The sequence below is a fragment of the Cervus elaphus genome, chromosome 26, assembly GCF_910594005.1.
Source record: "Cervus elaphus chromosome 26, mCerEla1.1, whole genome shotgun sequence".
Classification (NCBI taxonomy): domain Eukaryota; kingdom Metazoa; phylum Chordata; class Mammalia; order Artiodactyla; family Cervidae; genus Cervus; species Cervus elaphus.
This window is the reverse complement of record NC_057840.1, coordinates 22,882,946-22,900,461: the sequence shown is the minus strand read 5'-3', so window position 1 is coordinate 22,900,461 and position 17,516 is coordinate 22,882,946. Positions and strand designations below refer to the sequence as shown.

The window sequence follows — 17,516 nt, the reverse complement described above, 5'->3', positions numbered from 1 at the left end:
CCCTGATGATGCTGGACCATCTGCCCTGTGTCCAGTCACCAGACAGGAGTTGGGCGTCGAAGCTAGGCCTGGGGGAACCTGTAGTCTCAGCTGTTGAGGTTCAGCATGGGCAGGGAGGCAGTAGGACCTTCTGGTGGGTCTGTAGCTGAGGCACAGCCTAAAAACATCCTCTGGAATCCTGCATGCTGTCAAGGGAGGGCCCCCACTATCAAATACCGGATGAAAAGGTTCTTTTTATGATTCCTTACCAAGTCCTTCCTTCAGAGAAATACAGTCCCAAGCCCCCATCCTGAACTAGAAGTCAAAGCTAGCACTGGAAGTAAGGCATTTTTCTGCAAAGGTCTGACCCCTGCTTTGGGACCTTCAAGCTGATGTTCTGCTGGAAACTCTTCCAACTGGGGTATCTCAGTAGGCTGCCGGTAGGAGAAGAAGGTGGAGGAAGTCAGCTTGCTACCGGGGTCTCAGGCAGCTAGCCCCGTCGATGACCCATCCCTTTAGGGTCCTGGCCAGATCACCATTATTTAGCGGAAGCCTGGATGTCATCAATCTGCTGTTCCAGAAAAGCAGGAGCTAACCTTAACCCAGTGTTTACTACGTGGTCGCCTGCACTGAAAGCTTTTTACATGGGTTCTAGTTTTCTTGTCTAACTGGCACAACCACACACTGAGATAGCGAGACAGGTGCCGTTAGCGTTGCTTTTACACAGAGAACACACACAAACCCAGGGAGGTATCCAAGGCAACCCTGCTGGGAGGCAGGAGAGCCAGGATTTATACCCAAACATAGCGAGTCTCTGGAGCCCACGCTCTCACACCACACTCAATGCCTTTATCTGTATATTGCTCTTGGGTTGAGATTTTTAAATTATTTTTTCTTTACAGGTTCTTATAGAGACCACCCTGTGTGTATGTGTGTGTTTGAGACCACTGTGTTTTGATGTTTCATTCTATCTAGAAAGGCCTGCTGAGTCTCTACTCTGGCTTCCGGATCCCCACTGAGAACACCCTTGACGTGGGCGGCCCATAGCAGTGTGAATCTGCTGTTTGGGAATTGTTGGGCTGGCCAAAAAGTTCATTTGGTCAGTGAATCCGTTGTTCAATAAAGTTCTTGTTGAACATGAAAACTGTGTCCTTTATTTTTACGTAAACCCCAATGAACTTTTTGACCACAACGAGAAACATAACAAATCCTTTCAGATTCTCATTCAAAAACCCTGTGAGGGTGATAAAGGCACCCTCCCTCTCAAAGGGAGCCTGAGAACCCCTGGAGGCCTGCCCAGTCCTGAAGGTCCTACAACAGCCTGTCTTCCTTCCCCACCTCCCTCCTCGGCAGCGGAAGGGCTGGGCAGTGAGTGATACACTGCATTTCCTGTCTTGTCCTTCATACAGCAAAGAACCAACAAGCATCCCGCACTCCAATCCTGGTTCTTGCTCTGATCAAACACTACATTTGTCATTTTAAAAGCAAACCAGCGTGGGGTATCTAAAATAGTTACACTCCTAGAAACAGAGAGTAGAACTGCGATTGCTGGGGGGCCAGGGGGAAGGGGAGATGGACAGTTACTCCTCTATGTGTATAAAGGTTCAGTTATGCACGATGAGCAAGTTCTAGAGCAACTTCTATACAACAAGCAAGTTCTATACAACACTGCATTGTGGTTAATGTTACTGAGTTGTACACCTCAAAGTGTGTTAAGATCTCATGTTAACGGTTCTTACCACAGCTATTTTTAAAAAAAAAAACCCAAACCTACAAATGATAAGATCACTCCCTGGGTATCTCTTAAAATTCAACTAAAAATACTGACAGCTATTCTATTTATTTAGTTATATAGAGTGAAACAAATATGCTAATGAAAAATATTCTTTCTACCTACGTAAATACACATTTGAGAACTGATTTATATTATAGTGAGGGGTCAGCTCTCTACTTTTCTTTCGACTGACATGTAAAATGTTCTACCTGCTCAAAAATAATTTTCTCAATTTCAGTCAATGCCACACAATACCACTAAAGATCACGCATCAGCCATAAATCCTACTCATGATAATGTTCACTATGTATGAGGAGGGATATGTTAATTAGCATGATTGTGGCAATTATTCCACAATGTATATGCATATAGAAACATTGAACATTTTGCAGATTATACCTCAATGATGAGAAAAAGAGGGAAAAAAGAAAACATGTCCAAAGTGCTAAGCGTCTACCTGGTACACTCAGTAAATGATAATCATTACAGTTTAAAAAAACACCCATGACTGCTGAGAGCTAGGTTTTCTTTTTCTGCATAATTTCAGAATTCAGAATATCATTGGCTCATTGAGGTCTGCATGTGTACTCTTGTCAAAACATATAAATCCTGAAGATATCCTTTTCAAGAGGTGGAAGGAAATTTATTTTAAGCACGCGTTTGGAATGATGCTGTGTCCAAAAGCCAAAGTCATGAGCCAGACATTCAGGAAGCCAAGCTCTCTGTTGGACACGCTCTTGGTCTTGGGAGTGCTGAAGGTACACATCCCTCTAGGCTGCATACAGACAGAAAAGAGAAGGTTCCCCAATGATCGTTATAAAATGCGTTCATCAGCGTTTAGGAGACAGGGATGCAGTTGAATCAATAAACACCATCCCTAAATCTCATGCTTGTTTTTTTAAAACCGATTTTTTAAAAAGATCAAATCCCCTTCAATTAATCTTAGGAGAAATAGTGAGTGTAATACCTAGGTATAGCAGCGTCAGGAGAACCAGTACTGTTATTTCCACGGTTAAAGCCTCAAGTCAAGCAAACCAGAGCATGCAGAGCACTGACGGAGTGGCCCACATAGCCTGCTTCCCACAGATCAACTCCTTAGTGAAAATTTCCCGCAGTAATGATCAATCAGAGAAGGGCTCACCCCACTGCTGCAGCTCAGCTCCACCCCCTCACTTCTCCCGGGTCGGGGTAAAGCAGCTGGGAGCAGACAGCACAAACAAGCATCTCGAGGGTCGAGGGGAGTGAGGACTTACCTCCGCGATCTTCAGCACTGCACTACCATTCAGATCAAAGGTTGGAGTGTAGGTGATGCAGAGTAAAACCTTTAACAGCCGCGAAGGAGGGGAGGAAGAAAAAGATAAGGGGTTAGAATTCTAAACTTCCATTTCACATGCCGCGTACGCAGTCTTGTTTTATGACTTTTTTGCTCTTTGTTTTATTTCATATGTTTGTTTCTATTCCACTCACTGCTCTCTAATTAGTGGTCACACACTGCCCAATAAAATAGAGACTAATAAAGTAAAGGCTGAAAACTTCTCCCCAAGGAAAGAACCATTCTGACTGGCCAGAGATGGCTTTCCTCATCAACTCCAGGAGGTCTGTCTAGTAATAAAGAAAATCAGGCTCAGTGCTAGGTCCTGAACATGAATTCCCTAAATTGATTTTCTAGTGTCATTACTATTGTCCTCATTTTACTGGTAAGGAAACTGAAGCTCAGAACCATTAAATAAGCTGCCCAAAATCACATAGGCACCAGCTGTAGAGCTGAATCTGAACCCAAGTAATCTGACTGCATGCCCTGCCTGACTATGTAATACTGTCTCTATATCTTTCTAGACTCAAGCATCACTATATTTTTCTGTTCCCATCACCTTCTCCGATCCACATGGGATTAGACAGTCTTCTATGGGCACTTTCTTCTTTCTTGCTTTGCCTCCCTCAGAACACTACCCGGGGCTTATTTATTAGTTCCCCTATTCTCCAAGTCACATAGACAATGAGTTGATGACATTTACAAGATCTTTAAGGACCATTAAAAATTCCACTTTCTACTTGTAGAGCTATTAGGGACTAGATCAATAAAAGCTCAGGGCATTTTAAGAACTGCTTCTAATTGTGTAGATAAGAGGCTAGCCCCTCCCCTGTCCATTTGGCTTCTGATGGTCCGCATTATCTCGCTGGTGGTCCCAGACAAGAAATTGCTGGTGTCTGCTCCTCTGTCCCCAAACCCTACAGCCATGTGTGGTCTGCAGCTTGGCTAGTCAGTGGCAGCCTCAGAGGACGTTTCTCATCTGGTTCTCCCTAACTCATGAAAGAGCAACGAAGCCTGGCATATTTGCCTAGATCAGGACACACTGCTCGTCAGCACATCAAGAAGCACAACTGTCCCATGGAACAAAGAACCTCTCCTAATCTCTCAGTCTTAGTTACTAGCCAGGCCAGCCCCAGGAACAGTCACACCTTGAGAGAAAGCAAATAGGTATATAATTAAAGAAGGAAAAAGGGAATTCTTGCCAATTTTAGTCACAAGGTTAGATAGCTTCACTGTGGGTCTGCTCCTCCATCTTTTGCTCCTTAAGGCACCTGATAGCTGAGAGTCAACTCCAGATAAAAAGCATCTGAAAGCCACACTGGCTGAGAAAGAGGCATTGTGGGAAATACTACCCCGTGGCCTCATGGGAAAAGGCTTTCTTTTGTGTGATGACCATCTTTTGGGGGTCGGGGTCTGGTATGCAAGAGGGGATGAAAGCTGAGGACAGCAATGCCACGAGGTCCTAATTTGGCCCGGGGAGAGGCCATGTCTTCTAGCGTCTCTGTACGTGACGGCACCTCCGCCTGACGCCCTCCTGTCCTCCACTCCTCCCACGCTTGTTCCTCACGTGGGTCATCTGGGGGCTTCTTTGCAGTCTCTGCTCAAATGTCACCCCCTCAGGCATGTGGCCCCCCCGAACACACTCTCTGCAATGGCCTCTCACGCACCTCCTTGTTTCACTTGCTTCAGAGCAAGCACGAGTTTCATAAATTACTGGTTATAATCTTTCCATCAGACTCTAACATCCACTGGGTATCTGAAAGGTCCTCAAGGCTTTCTCATATGAGGCTTTCTTACTATGATTTCTTGCTGCCTTGAATGGCTTCTCTTTCTCGAGATATTTCTTTTTTCTATGCCATGTTTCATGGCGGGTAAGTAGGGGGTATGAGAGAGTGCCTGGTGGAAGTGGTGGTATGGGGAGTAAATTGGCCCATCTGGGCTCTTGGCTTTTTAACTATTTACAATGGAATATTACTTAGACATAAAAAGAATGAAATAATGACATCTGCAACATGGATGAACCTACAGACCGTCATATTGAGTGAAGTAAGTCAGAGAAAGATAAATATTATGATATCACTTATATGTAGAATCTAAAGAAATGGTAGAAATGAATCTATTTACAAAACAGAAGCTGAATCACAGATGTTGAAAATAAATTTGTGGTTACTGAGGGGAGAGAGGGGGGAGGGATATATTGGGAGACTGGGACTGACATATATATATACACACTACTATATATAGAATAGATAATTTATTTAATAAGGACCAACCGAATAGCACAGGGAACTCTATTCAATATCCTGTAATGACTTATATGGGAACAGAATCTAAAAAATAGTGGATGTGGATGTATAACTGGCTCACTGTGCGGTACAACACTGTAAATCACTATATTCCAATAAAAAAATTAATTAAGAAACAAAAAATAATGTTATTCATAGGACCAACAATCAACTTCCTGCCTTCCATTGCTCTGTGCATTCAGACAAGGTGCACAAGGGTAGATCTGGAAAGAAGTTTTCAAAAACCAACCCAGTTTTCTGTGAGCAGGAGCTGCTTTTTACAACAGTGGCTGGAGGAAGGGGGAGCAGAGTCTATGGTTAGGTCTTCAGGAAGGTCACTGAGTTGGCATATTTGCTAATCAAGCTGATCAGGTGAACAAGGAGACTGGACTCTCTGCCACAGAGAAGCCAGCAAGCGCAGAGGGAGGCCCTTTGAAACAGTCTGAAGGAAGCTGAGGACCCCTGCACCCAGTCAAGGCTGATCCTGTTCAAACGATCTTTGCAAAAAGGCTCTTCACACCTAATGTCTGGCCACTAAAAACCAAAGACTCACCGAATTCTATGCAAAAACTAAAAACAAGAAAAACAATGAAAGTGAAGCACATTAATGAAGCTGGCTCCTTAAGCTCATGCAGCCTGCTTTGCTGGAAGCAGAGCAGGTTTTAACTCCAGGGCTGATGGTGCCCCTGACCCCCCATGACATATTACATTACAAGACATGTAAAGAGTTCCAGTGTCTAGCAAGGATGAGGCAGCAGACAGAAGTGACTTGTTGAAAATGATACGTGGAGAAACCCAATGCCTGCAAGCACTAATTCACTGGATTCAAACACAGACCGGGTGTAGGAAATTTAGGGCAACAGCAAATTGATTTAAACTGTCTGCCTTCCACCGCATAATGAAAGGGTAAGTAGTTTAGATTCATATTCTGAGCACGTTGGCCTCAAGGCAAACAGGAGCACCTAAATATTGAGGGCAATTCCGTTAAAAATACATCCCTCACAGGGTCATTAAAGCATATTGACTACATTATCACTGAACAGCAGGAACTTGAGTGATAGGCGGTGTCTTGCAATCTAGCTTGCTGGTACTGCCTCCATAAAGAAGCCAAGGGGATGTGGAAAGCAGGCGGGGGGGAAAACCTTCCATAAAAAGGGAAAGATCCTTACAAAGGCTAATAAAAATCCCAATAATTAAAAAACAATAATTGAATGGCTACTATGTACAAGAAACAATTCTTCAAATAAAAACGTTCATAGAAACACTGGAGAAAAAAGACTAGACTGGAAAGGAGAATGAGAAGCTGATTTATTGCAAGCCCTGGGCACGAGTGATAAGAATCTGGAAATGTAGCCACATGAGGAACAGAGAGAGAAGTGGACTGGTAATGATGACAAGTACAAGATCACAGGTATGTGCCTCTGATCAGGAAAACCCTGGATTAATTCTCTCCCAAGGGCACCTTATCATCAAGATTAAAGTTTTTCCATCAGGCTCATACTGCCTTGTGATTGTAATCATAACAGAGCAGGGGCTGGGATGTCAGGGTTAAAACATAAGTGTTTCAGTAACATGATTGTGGCATGTGATTTAATATTTAATTGCTGTGACTTTGCCTATGTCTTCTAGCTCTTTATCTTTAAAATTCCCATCCTACCTCATAAGAATATTTAGAGGAAAAATTAATTAAATGACTTTTTTTTAAAGAGTACATTGAATATATGTATCTCCAGGATGTTTTCTCATAGAGATTAATAAACAAGTCTCCATTTGATGGAATTCATGGCAGCCATTTCAATGTAAATTACATACCATTTTAAGTAAAAAAAAAAAAAATCAATCATCCACATTCAAAATCATAAATCTTTCCTACTATATATCACTGCCCCCATTCCTACAGTCCAAAGCCCTCATTGTGTGATCCAGCTCCACTTCCTCTCTCCTTAGTGTTTTCTTTCAGGTCCCAAATCAATTCAAGGAATATTCGCCAAGGTTCTAATTGCTGTGGGGTCACAATACAAAGCAAGCACCATTTTTACCATAAAAAAAAAAACTCACAACCTATTGGGCAAATGAATGCTTGTACAAGTATACTTAATGGCTGACTTAGTAAGTGCTACTGCAACCATGAGGTATATAATAGTTTTGAAGGTTAGAAGACATCTCAGCTTTGGAGAACAGAATCACAGATGAGATACTGTGAGCAAAGCACTGATGCAGGAGAGAAAAGGGAGGGACAGATGTACCAAGCAAAGGAAATGGTGAGAATAAAGGAATGAGGTGTGAAGACAGAGGCTGGAGATGATGCTAAAAGGTTAGCAGGAACCTTATTACACATCAACTTAAATGCCCCTTTTAAGTGTTTTGCACATATTATTTTAGTGCTGATCAGGACAACAAATCACAACTAAAACTAGATGTACTGAGGGAAACTGGAAATCGGGGTGATAAAGCAGACAATATGACACAGATGAATTAAAGACAGATCCTAGTCATTCCAATGGCAATGAATTGGCTGGAGTGCATTTGATGAAGGAATGCAGGGAATTCACAAAAAGAAGGCAATGGTCACTCATACATGACAATCTGGGTGCCATCCAACCACTGTTCTGCCCACTGACTCTCTTCTGATTCTAGTCAATCTGGTTGAAATCTCTCATATTCCCCTATATTTCATAAAGCTTTATATACTAATGAAGTAACATGCTTTAGAGAAGATAAACCTTGTTCAAGAATCCATCACATAAAACATTACAGGTGTGATCATCCCAGAATGGGTAGAAAGCACAAAAGGCTTATTCCATAGCATTTATCTGGAGAAGTTTAGATACACCACTTAAAATCTGCATGCCCTCTGCATCTCCTACTAATACAAGCTCCTTAGTAGTGAGGTCTGACTTTCTGATGCCCACCATGTTTATAGCACCATGTAGGGCTCTGGGAGGTGTGGGGAGTTCCAGTCTACGCTCAATCCCTCCTGCGCATTGTCCACAGGAGTAATCAGCCTCACGGAGTTTCAGCGGGACTTGCATCTGTGTACCTACTCATTACTGTAAAATGTGTTGAGAGTGTGATAAGACAGCTTGGCGGCACAGAAGGAAATTGTTCTGAGAATCCAAACGTCAGATCCAGGTGGTGTGACTGGCAAAATCCAGGCGGTGTGACTGTGACAGCTTGTGCAACCACATAGCTAATAATATTAGAGTCTCAGATGACCTGGTTAGGGCAATGAGAATTTAGGGAGCCCCCATTCAGGATGTCCAGCTATTTGGCAGGACCCCAGGCAGGACAGGGAGAAAATCACCTCTACAAACTAGAGAGCATCTCTGATGAGACTTATAGAACACCTGTCACTCTCTGCTCTGAGAAACGATTTTTCTTTTTTTTTTTTTTTGCATTCAACATAGTAATGGGTAACATGTACCATTTCTGGGTCCAAGAGCTCATTGCTGTTAAAGTTGTATATGAGTACTCTACAGGACCATTTCCAGGGGATGCAGGAGTAAAGAAATGATTCTTAAAGTTACTGGATAGCAACTGCATGCCACTTCACCTCTACCTTGGGCTGCCATTCTTTCATCACATAAATACTCACTGAGGTTGATGAATGGTTAGAGACAGCATTAGGTGTTGGGTGCATAGGAGTAAATTTAAAAAAGATATCTTGATGATCCCTGAGCTCCATAAAGCTAACATCTGGTTCTGAAGACAGTAACAAAATAAGGGATTACAATAAATTGTGAGGAGTTGTTATGACTGGGAAAATACACTGTATTGTGAAAAGCATTATCAGGATCTAACAATATAGTACACTTGTAATGCTATACTCATCTTTAATGGAACTATAAATTTAACATGTTGTAATCAACAACCTCAGATACGCAGAAGATACCACCCTAATGGCAGAAAGCGAAGAGAAACTAAAGAGCCTCTTGAAGAAGAAGAAAGAGGATAGTGAAAAAGCTGGCTTAAAACTCAACACTCAAAAACTAAGATCATGGCCTCCAGTCCCATCACTTCATGGCAAACAGATGGGAAGCAAATGGAAATAGTGGCAGATTTTATTTTCTTGGGCTCCAAAATCACTGCTGACAGTGACTGCAGCCATGAAATTAAAAGACACTTGCTCCTTGGAAGAAAAGCTATGACAAATCTAGACAATGTATTAAAAAGCAGAGACATCACTTTGCTGACAAAGGTCAGAATAGTCAAAACTATAGTTTTTCCAGTAGTCGTGTATGGTTGTGAGAGCTGGACCATAAAGAAGGCTGGGCACTGAAGAACTGATGCTTATGAACTGTGGTGTTGGAGAAGACTCTTGAGAGTCCCTTGGACAGCAAGGAGACCCAACCAGTCCATCCTAAAGGAGATCAGTCCTGAATATTCATTGGAAGGACTGATGCTGAAGCTCCAGTACTTTGGCCACCTGATATGAAGAGCTGACTCATTGGAAAGGACTCTGATGCTGGGAAAGATTGAGGGCAAAAGGAGAAGAAAGCAACAGAGGATGAGATGGTTGGTTGGATAGCATCATCGACTCAATGGACATGTGTTTGAGCAAACTCCAGGAGACAGTAAAGGACAGGTAAGCCTGGCATCCCGCAGTCCATGAGGTTGCAAAGAATCGGACATGACTTAGCAACTGAACAACAACAACGCATATAATTAAGGAATGAAGAACAGGGAGGAAGACAAGGAGACCATTGAGAAGTGAGTTTGTTTGGGAGAGTCAACCTACTAAGGCACACCAGAACAGGGAGGCATGCTGAGTGAACAAGGGATGTTCTTTCCCTCTTTCTTAAGCCATTAAAATACACATAAGTGCTTAATTTATACATATATACTCTGAGGTGATGGTAGTTTCACTTTTCCAAATATCAGATGTTATTTATAAGTCAAACCAAGTAACCTACTGTAGCTCAAAAAAGTAACTCAGAATTTGAGTGCAGCCCACAGAGGCCTTATCCTTCCCTCGCTTGGAGAGAACTCTGGAAACCCTTGATGCCAGGCACATTTCAAACCCCAGCTCTGGTTCTGGCTGAAAATTTAGCTGTACTACTTAATGTACATTGCCTTCTGGACTCTCATGTATATTGGCTTGAAAATTCATACACTTAAACATATTTGCATAATTCCTTTTCTTGAGAAACAGCCCAGTTCTTTTTTTTTTTTCTTCACTCTGTCAAATTCAGCAAAAACAAAGGTGGAAAATTCAGTGACAAGGACAGGAATACTGACATCAAATGCCTTTCTCTTGGGTGCAGGGCTTGTCAACCTCCTAGGAACGTAGCCTGATGAGTATGAACTGCTTAGAAGTGTACCCCAGCCATGAATAGAAACAGATTTTTTTCCCTCACAGTCCACGTACAAACAACAAAACAGGCTCAGTCTTCTGCAGACAGCAGAAGGCAGAATACACATCTTTAGAGTGAGCGGGGTCAGGTGCCACAAAAGTCAACAGAGAATTTTAGAGGACATCTTCTTATCATCTAAATTTAAAATGTGGATGCCAAAGATACACATTTTCTTTTCGTATCTTGATCAAAGTTGCTCAACCTCAGCACTATTGACATTTTGGGACTGTCCTGTGGCTGTTTAGCAGCATCACTGGCCCTCACTCTCCAGATGGCAGTGACTCTCTCTTCCCTAATTGTGACACCAAAAATGTCTCCAGACATGGTCAAATATCCCCTAGGAGACAAAATGCTCCCCTGTTGGGAACCACTCTTAAGTCACTGATACCCATGCCTTGTGGATGCAACTGAGAAATCCTACATCACTCTGCTCCAAAAGCCTCAGATCTAGAATGCAGAACTTTCAGAGAGGACCTAGGGTGAGCCACTAAGCCTTCACTGGGCTTCAGAGATCCTGGATTGAAGAGAACAATGGAGGAGTTGAGCCATGACCCCAGTCTTTTTTTTTTTTTTCCCACTTTTCTAAGCATTTTATCTTTATATCTATCTATCTATCTATATAAATAATTGAAGTGTGGTTGACTTACAATGCTTCAGGTTCACAGCAATCCCAATCTTTATTTTGATCCAAAGACAATGAATCAAATTATTTTAGTGTGTGGAAATTCTACCACTTACAACTTAAATTGATTTTTTGGGTTGGCCAAAAAGTTCATTTGGGTTTTTCTGCACCATCTTATGGAAAATCCTGAATGAACATTTTGGCCAACCCTTTAGGCTGAGATGGCAAGTAATTACAGAAATCACTTTCTGGCTCAATTTACCCCAATTCTGGCAAACAGCTATTCTAAGAGGTTTTGTCTCTTTTTAGTCAACGGATTTTTCTAGAGCTCATGACTTCCCAGTTTGGAAAACACTGCAAATTACTAATTGGTTTATGATCAGTCTTGAGTTCTTTTTGGTCTTTATTTGTTGCCACAAGTTTAATATTCATTATATACATCAGATGGGCCCTTTGCACCTAATTCTAGGACATACTATACCAGTGATATCCATATGTAAATATTAAATTATGATGAACTTAGCTAATTTGCTTGAACAAATAATCAAACCATTCTTATTCTTATCTTCTCTTCTAAACTCTCTTCCTTGGCAAACAATAACTCTTAGCTTGCTCCTTGGAAGGAAAGCTATGACAAACCTAGACAGTGTATTAGAAAGCAGAGACATCACTTTGATGTCAAAGGTCCATATAGTCAAAGTTATGGTTTTTCCAGTAGTCATGTATGGATGTGAGAGTTGGACCATAAACAAAGCTGAGCATGAAAGAATTGATGCTTTCAAACTGTGTTGCTGGAGAAGATTCTTGAGAGTCCTTTCCTCAGCAAGGAGAGATCAAAGCAGTCAATGCTAAAGGAGATCAACCCTGAATATTCACTGGAAGGATAGCTGCTGACCTTCAATACTTTGGCTACCTGATGCAAAGAGCTGACTCACTGGAAAAGACCCTGAGGCTGGGAAAGACTGAAGACAAAAGAAGTAGAGGGCAGCAGAGGATGAGATAGGTAGACAGTATCACTGACTCAAAGGACATGAATTTGAGCAAACTCTGGGAGATAGTTAAGGACAGGGAAGCCTGGAGTGCCCTGGGTTGCAAAGAGTCAGACACAACTTAGCAACTGAACAATAACAGAAGTCTCACAAATGTATTTTTAGAGCCAAGATTCTCCCAAGTTTCAAACCTTAACTTCAGCTTGTAAACATCAGCAATGAATACATGCAATTTCATGAAAATCACATCAAGCACACTAAGCCTCTAATATGGTAAACAGCTAACACTTCTTCCTGCTCTGAAATTCTTAATTATGCAACCATTAAAATTATCTGTGAGGGGATAAATATAACCATGTGGGAAATGCTTATAATCTAAAGTGAAAAGCAAGAAATAAAATCCTACATACACAATGAACATAACTGTAAACATATAAATAGATATGATTAGAAGTGAATATACGAAAGTCAGTCACAGTGATGAGATCTACATTGAATGTTTTCTATTTTGGAAAGCCTGTAAGGTGAAACTCCTTGTATTTATTCTTTTAAAATATTACAATTCTTTGATATCTGACAATATGAACTCACCATCTCTTTCCCAAGTTAACTCCTTAAAACCTATCATTTGGCCAGAAACTTGGCTCCCAGTTTTGTAATTATCTTGAATTTTCCCCTTTTCACCAACTCACCAGCTACACCAGTGATAGTCACCAGGTACTATACCACCTCACTAGCGCCTCTGACTTGGCTCTGCCTCTTCTCTGAGCATCCTGCAAAACCCCTTCCCGTTCCCCCCACCTTCAATATCTAACACCTCTGAACACGTCAATCTCCTGCTTACTCTGGATACTCTCCCATCTCTATGGACGATCAGCTGCTTACTCTAACCAGGCCTTCTAGAATCTGCTTCCACCTCCTTTTCAAACTCATCCACCACTATTCCTCACTAATCCCAGTTTCCACCCTGTGTTTTTCCATCTCCACAACTTTTCAAGAATGCCTACTCTCCTAACATAACTGATAGGAATTCCAAGCACCTTTCAAAGTCCAAATCAAGGAGTATCCCTTCCTTGAAATGTTGATCTGTTCAGCTGAATATGGGTTCTCATTCTGAATTTTCCTGTTGAAATTTTCTTCTTCTGTAACACACACATGGAATTCTCCAGGCAAGAATAGTGGAGTGGGTTGCCATTTTCTACTCCAGGGGCTCTTCCCGACCCAGGGATCAAACCTGGGTCTCCCACACTGCAGGCAGATTCTTTACTGTCTGAGCCAAATGGGGAGCCGATATAACACACATAGCTATCTTGAATTATGGCAACTGTGTACATCTTTATCTTTTTTTTAAAAATTAGATTTATAAGTTCTTGTCTTGGTTTTGCTTTTAATTCTATAAGGTTTTAAATACTGTTGGTAATGAAAACATAGTCACAGTGAAATAAATTAAAAAATCCAATGAACTATTTTTTCTAGTTTAACTGTAACAAATTTATTTTGACCTAATTCCAAAGCTAGACTTTTAAGAAGTGAATTTCATGAGTGTGTTTCAGATAACACATTTACACCTCCTTTTCTCTTTTCCTCTAAGAGTCTCCACAGAAAGGGTGCCTCATCTCAGATCATCTGCCCATATACACATAAGGTGTTAGATAATTTTATATTCAAGGCTTACAGACAAAACCAATCAAGCCCCAAGACAGAGTTTATAAATGGCTAAAGACTACTTGATTCTCTATATGTTAAATGTTGAATAATTTATAAAATTCTTCTACAATATCCAAATCATATAAACTCTGCCTACTAAGATGAAACAAGCATATGAACTCTGCCTTGGAGCACAAAGCAAGAACTCATTGTCACAGATAAATGGTGGGGTGTTTTCTGTAGACTGTCGGGTCAGGGTTACTGGTTAGGACCCTAAATATATCTAGATAGATAACTGATGTATAGTAATTTACAAAATTATTTTAAGTAAGAAGTTCCAGTTCAATAATAATAAATATGATAAAGTTCTCTTTTAGGAATCAAAAATATATATGGTTCCTTTCCTTTATTCTCTTCTTTTCCTTTACTATAGAAGAAAATTACTCTACTATAGACTATATAGGAGAGGGCTAAGAGGAAGAACAGAGATAAGAATAAATGTATAAAGCAATGCTATTCCTAAAGTTTTGGTTCAGAATTTGAGTGAGTTCAGAGGTGTTCATCTTATCATGCTACACACATTCTTTTCCAGTAACTGTAACAACAATAAAAGCTAATACTGACCCCATGCCATGCACTGGGTATTCCAGGAACTTCTTTTATATTAACTCATTTAAGACTCACTATAACATCATCATCATCATATTCAATACATTGCTATTATGTGCATTTTATAGATCAGAAAATTGAGGCACAGATAAATTGCCCGCCCAAGGTCACCAGGCATTCAAGCTCAAGAAGCTATGTTCTTACCACTCTGCTACCAGGTATTTTGAAAAGAGGTAACAAGAAGTTTAAAAACAATAGCGTCCAATGATTGTTTCATAGGACAGTTACACCAGGCCATTCTGTCACTCTCAGACACACCTGACCACTTACAGATTCCTCAGTGAATTCCTAGCTACTCTAAGAGATTTCTAATCTCATTATATTTCACTCTTTTTCAGAAGTCATATTACTCACACTGGCCTTGCAGTTAAGCACAGGTTGCAAAGTTTTCTTCTCCACCTATTCAAAACTAGACATCCAAAAGCCAGATCAACTCCCAGCCTTGTTACAAAGCCTTTCCAGAAAAACACAAATGGTTGAAAAAGCAATCCTGCTACCAACAACTGTTTAAGCCCAGACAAGTAACTGAACACTCCAGCTTCAATTTTCCTATAAAAAGAAGGATCAGATGATGTATGAGGTTGAAAGTGAAAGTGGCTCAGACATGTCTGACTCTTTGCAACCCTATGGACTATACTATACAGTCCATGGAATTCTCCAGGCCAGAGTACTGGAGTGGGTAGCCTTTCCCTTCTCCAGAGGATCTTTCCAACCCAGGGATTGAACCCAGGTCTCCCACACTGCAGGTGCATGCTTTACCAGCGGAGCCACAAGAGAAGCTTTGATTCTAAAGTGTGAATCCATGTTGATCGTTCTCACCTTTGAACTCAGATTATTATTTATCACAGCTTTAGCTTCTTTGTCATTTATCCCGGTGGGCCACTGAAAACTACCACATGTGTTTCCCTCTCTCCATTAGTCAATAACTAAATCAGCAAGCCATTAGTAAGCCGCGTGCCAGATGCTCTGTGAGGCACCAAAGTGATAAAAACAATACTAACAGTATGTAATTCGTTTTTACTTACTAACTAGTGAGTTTCCACTATGCCTGAGTCAAGAGTTTAGGACTAACTAGTTGGAGAAATCACAACACAGTTTCCTTGAATACACCATGACAGGTAGTCCTCAGCCTTAGCTAACCTCACACCTCTCTGAATGCATCATCGCCCCCTCCCTCTGAGGAAAGTGTGATGAAGAAAGCAGGAGGTGGTGGACGGGAGGATGCACCGGCTGCCTCTAACTGGGGGACAGAAGCCAGACTGATTCTCACGTGATAAGTGATGGTAGCGGACTGCCAGTTCTCTCTCAACACGATCCCCATGTTTTTCAAGAATAGCATTCTGGGCACATGGCTGCCCAAAATAAAGACTACACTTTCCAGGCTTCTTACAACTGCTGCCGTATGACCAAGTCCTGGCCGATGGGACAGAAGCAGAGGTGACCGGCATCACCTTCCTCCTGCCGGTTGTCTGGAGCGTGGACATTCTGGCCGGAAATGGGGAGCCCTTGTGGACCACAGGCTGGAGACACATAATCCAAGATACAAGAATCTCTGAAAATGGGGTTCAGCCAATACTGACTAAGCTAATGCAAAAGAAAAATAAATCCCTGCCTTGTTTCAGCTGAAATGAATCCTAACAAATACAGTCTTCCTTTGTTCCTTCCCTTTTTCCAACCCTATCCTTCTCACCTACCTGATCTTATGCTTTAGATCTTACTTGTTTGAAATGTCATTTTTTAAATAAATTATTTATTTACTTATTTATTTGGTTCCTTCAGGTCTTAGCTATGGCATGTGGGATCTTCACTGTGTCATCTTTTGCTTCCAGAGCTTAGATGCTCCAAGGCATGTAGAATCTTAGTTCTCTGACAAGGGATTGAATCTGCATCCCCTGAATTGAGAGGCAGATTCTTAACCAGTGGACTGCCAGGGAAGTCCCTTAAATGTCATTTCTTAATGACCACCTACCTTCTCTGTCCTCTTCACTTGCATTCCAGCAGGCCTTACAATAAATACACTTTTCTAAATTTGTCTTTCCTTATATTTATCACAATTTATGTGTATTTATCTATTTCTTTGGTTTCTATCTCCATCACCAGCATTCACACAAAGATTCTTTGTTTCTTTACTGTGGGATCTTCCATGCCTGGCAAGCGCCTGACAGTGAAAATGAAAGTCGCTCAGTCGTGTCCGACTCTTTGCGACCCCATGGACTATACAGTCCATGGAATTCTCCAGGCCAGAATACTGGAGTGGGTAGCCGTCCCCTTCTCCAGGTGATCTTCCCAACCCAGGGATCGAACTCAGGTCTCCCACATTGCAGGCAGATTCTTTACGAGCTGAGCCACAAGGGAAGCCCAAAAATACTGGAGTGGGTAGCCTATCCCTTCTCCAGGGGGTCTTCCTGACCCAGAAACCAACCGGGGTCTCCTGCATTGCAGGCAAATTCTTTACCAACTGAGCTATGAGGGAAGCCAAGTGCCTGACAAGAGGCATCTGTGGAAAAAATGGCTGAAAATGTGGGGGAGGTCCCCACTGGCTATTCTAGAAAATCCGCAGTAAATACTGCAAGTCTCTGCATTTACACCTGCTTTACCAAAAATCACGGGGAAAACTTTATAAATACTTAGCAGAGCGACTCTCAAACTTGAAGGGCATGGCACTTGAAAATGGTGGTGCCTGCTTTAAAAAAAAAAAGAGAAATTCATAGATAAAGTGAAAATATCTTCATCTAAACAAATAATGCATAAAGTATTTAATGGAAAATCACACATATTTTCAATGTTTGCTTCTGACTTTTTCACATATTTTTATTGCCTGTTTAACGTAGTCATGCCAAAGGGTAAGGAAGCATGGGAGGAAAACAGTTTTCTCTATACACGTA

At 41.4% G+C, this 17,516-nt stretch overlaps 1 protein-coding gene across 5 annotated transcripts in view; it reads right to left on the bottom strand.

The window, feature by feature from the left end:
* The window catches only part of ARFGEF3 (ARFGEF family member 3), a 177,181-nt gene that overhangs the window by 104,088 nt on the left and 55,577 nt on the right, over positions 1-17,516 (bottom strand). For all 5 annotated transcript variants that reach the window (XM_043888248.1, XM_043888249.1, XM_043888250.1 and 2 more), the window contains exon 5: positions 3,007-3,075. In XM_043888248.1, the coding sequence (XP_043744183.1) occupies positions 3,007-3,075 (69 nt within the window). The remainder of the gene's footprint in view (positions 1-3,006; positions 3,076-17,516) is intronic.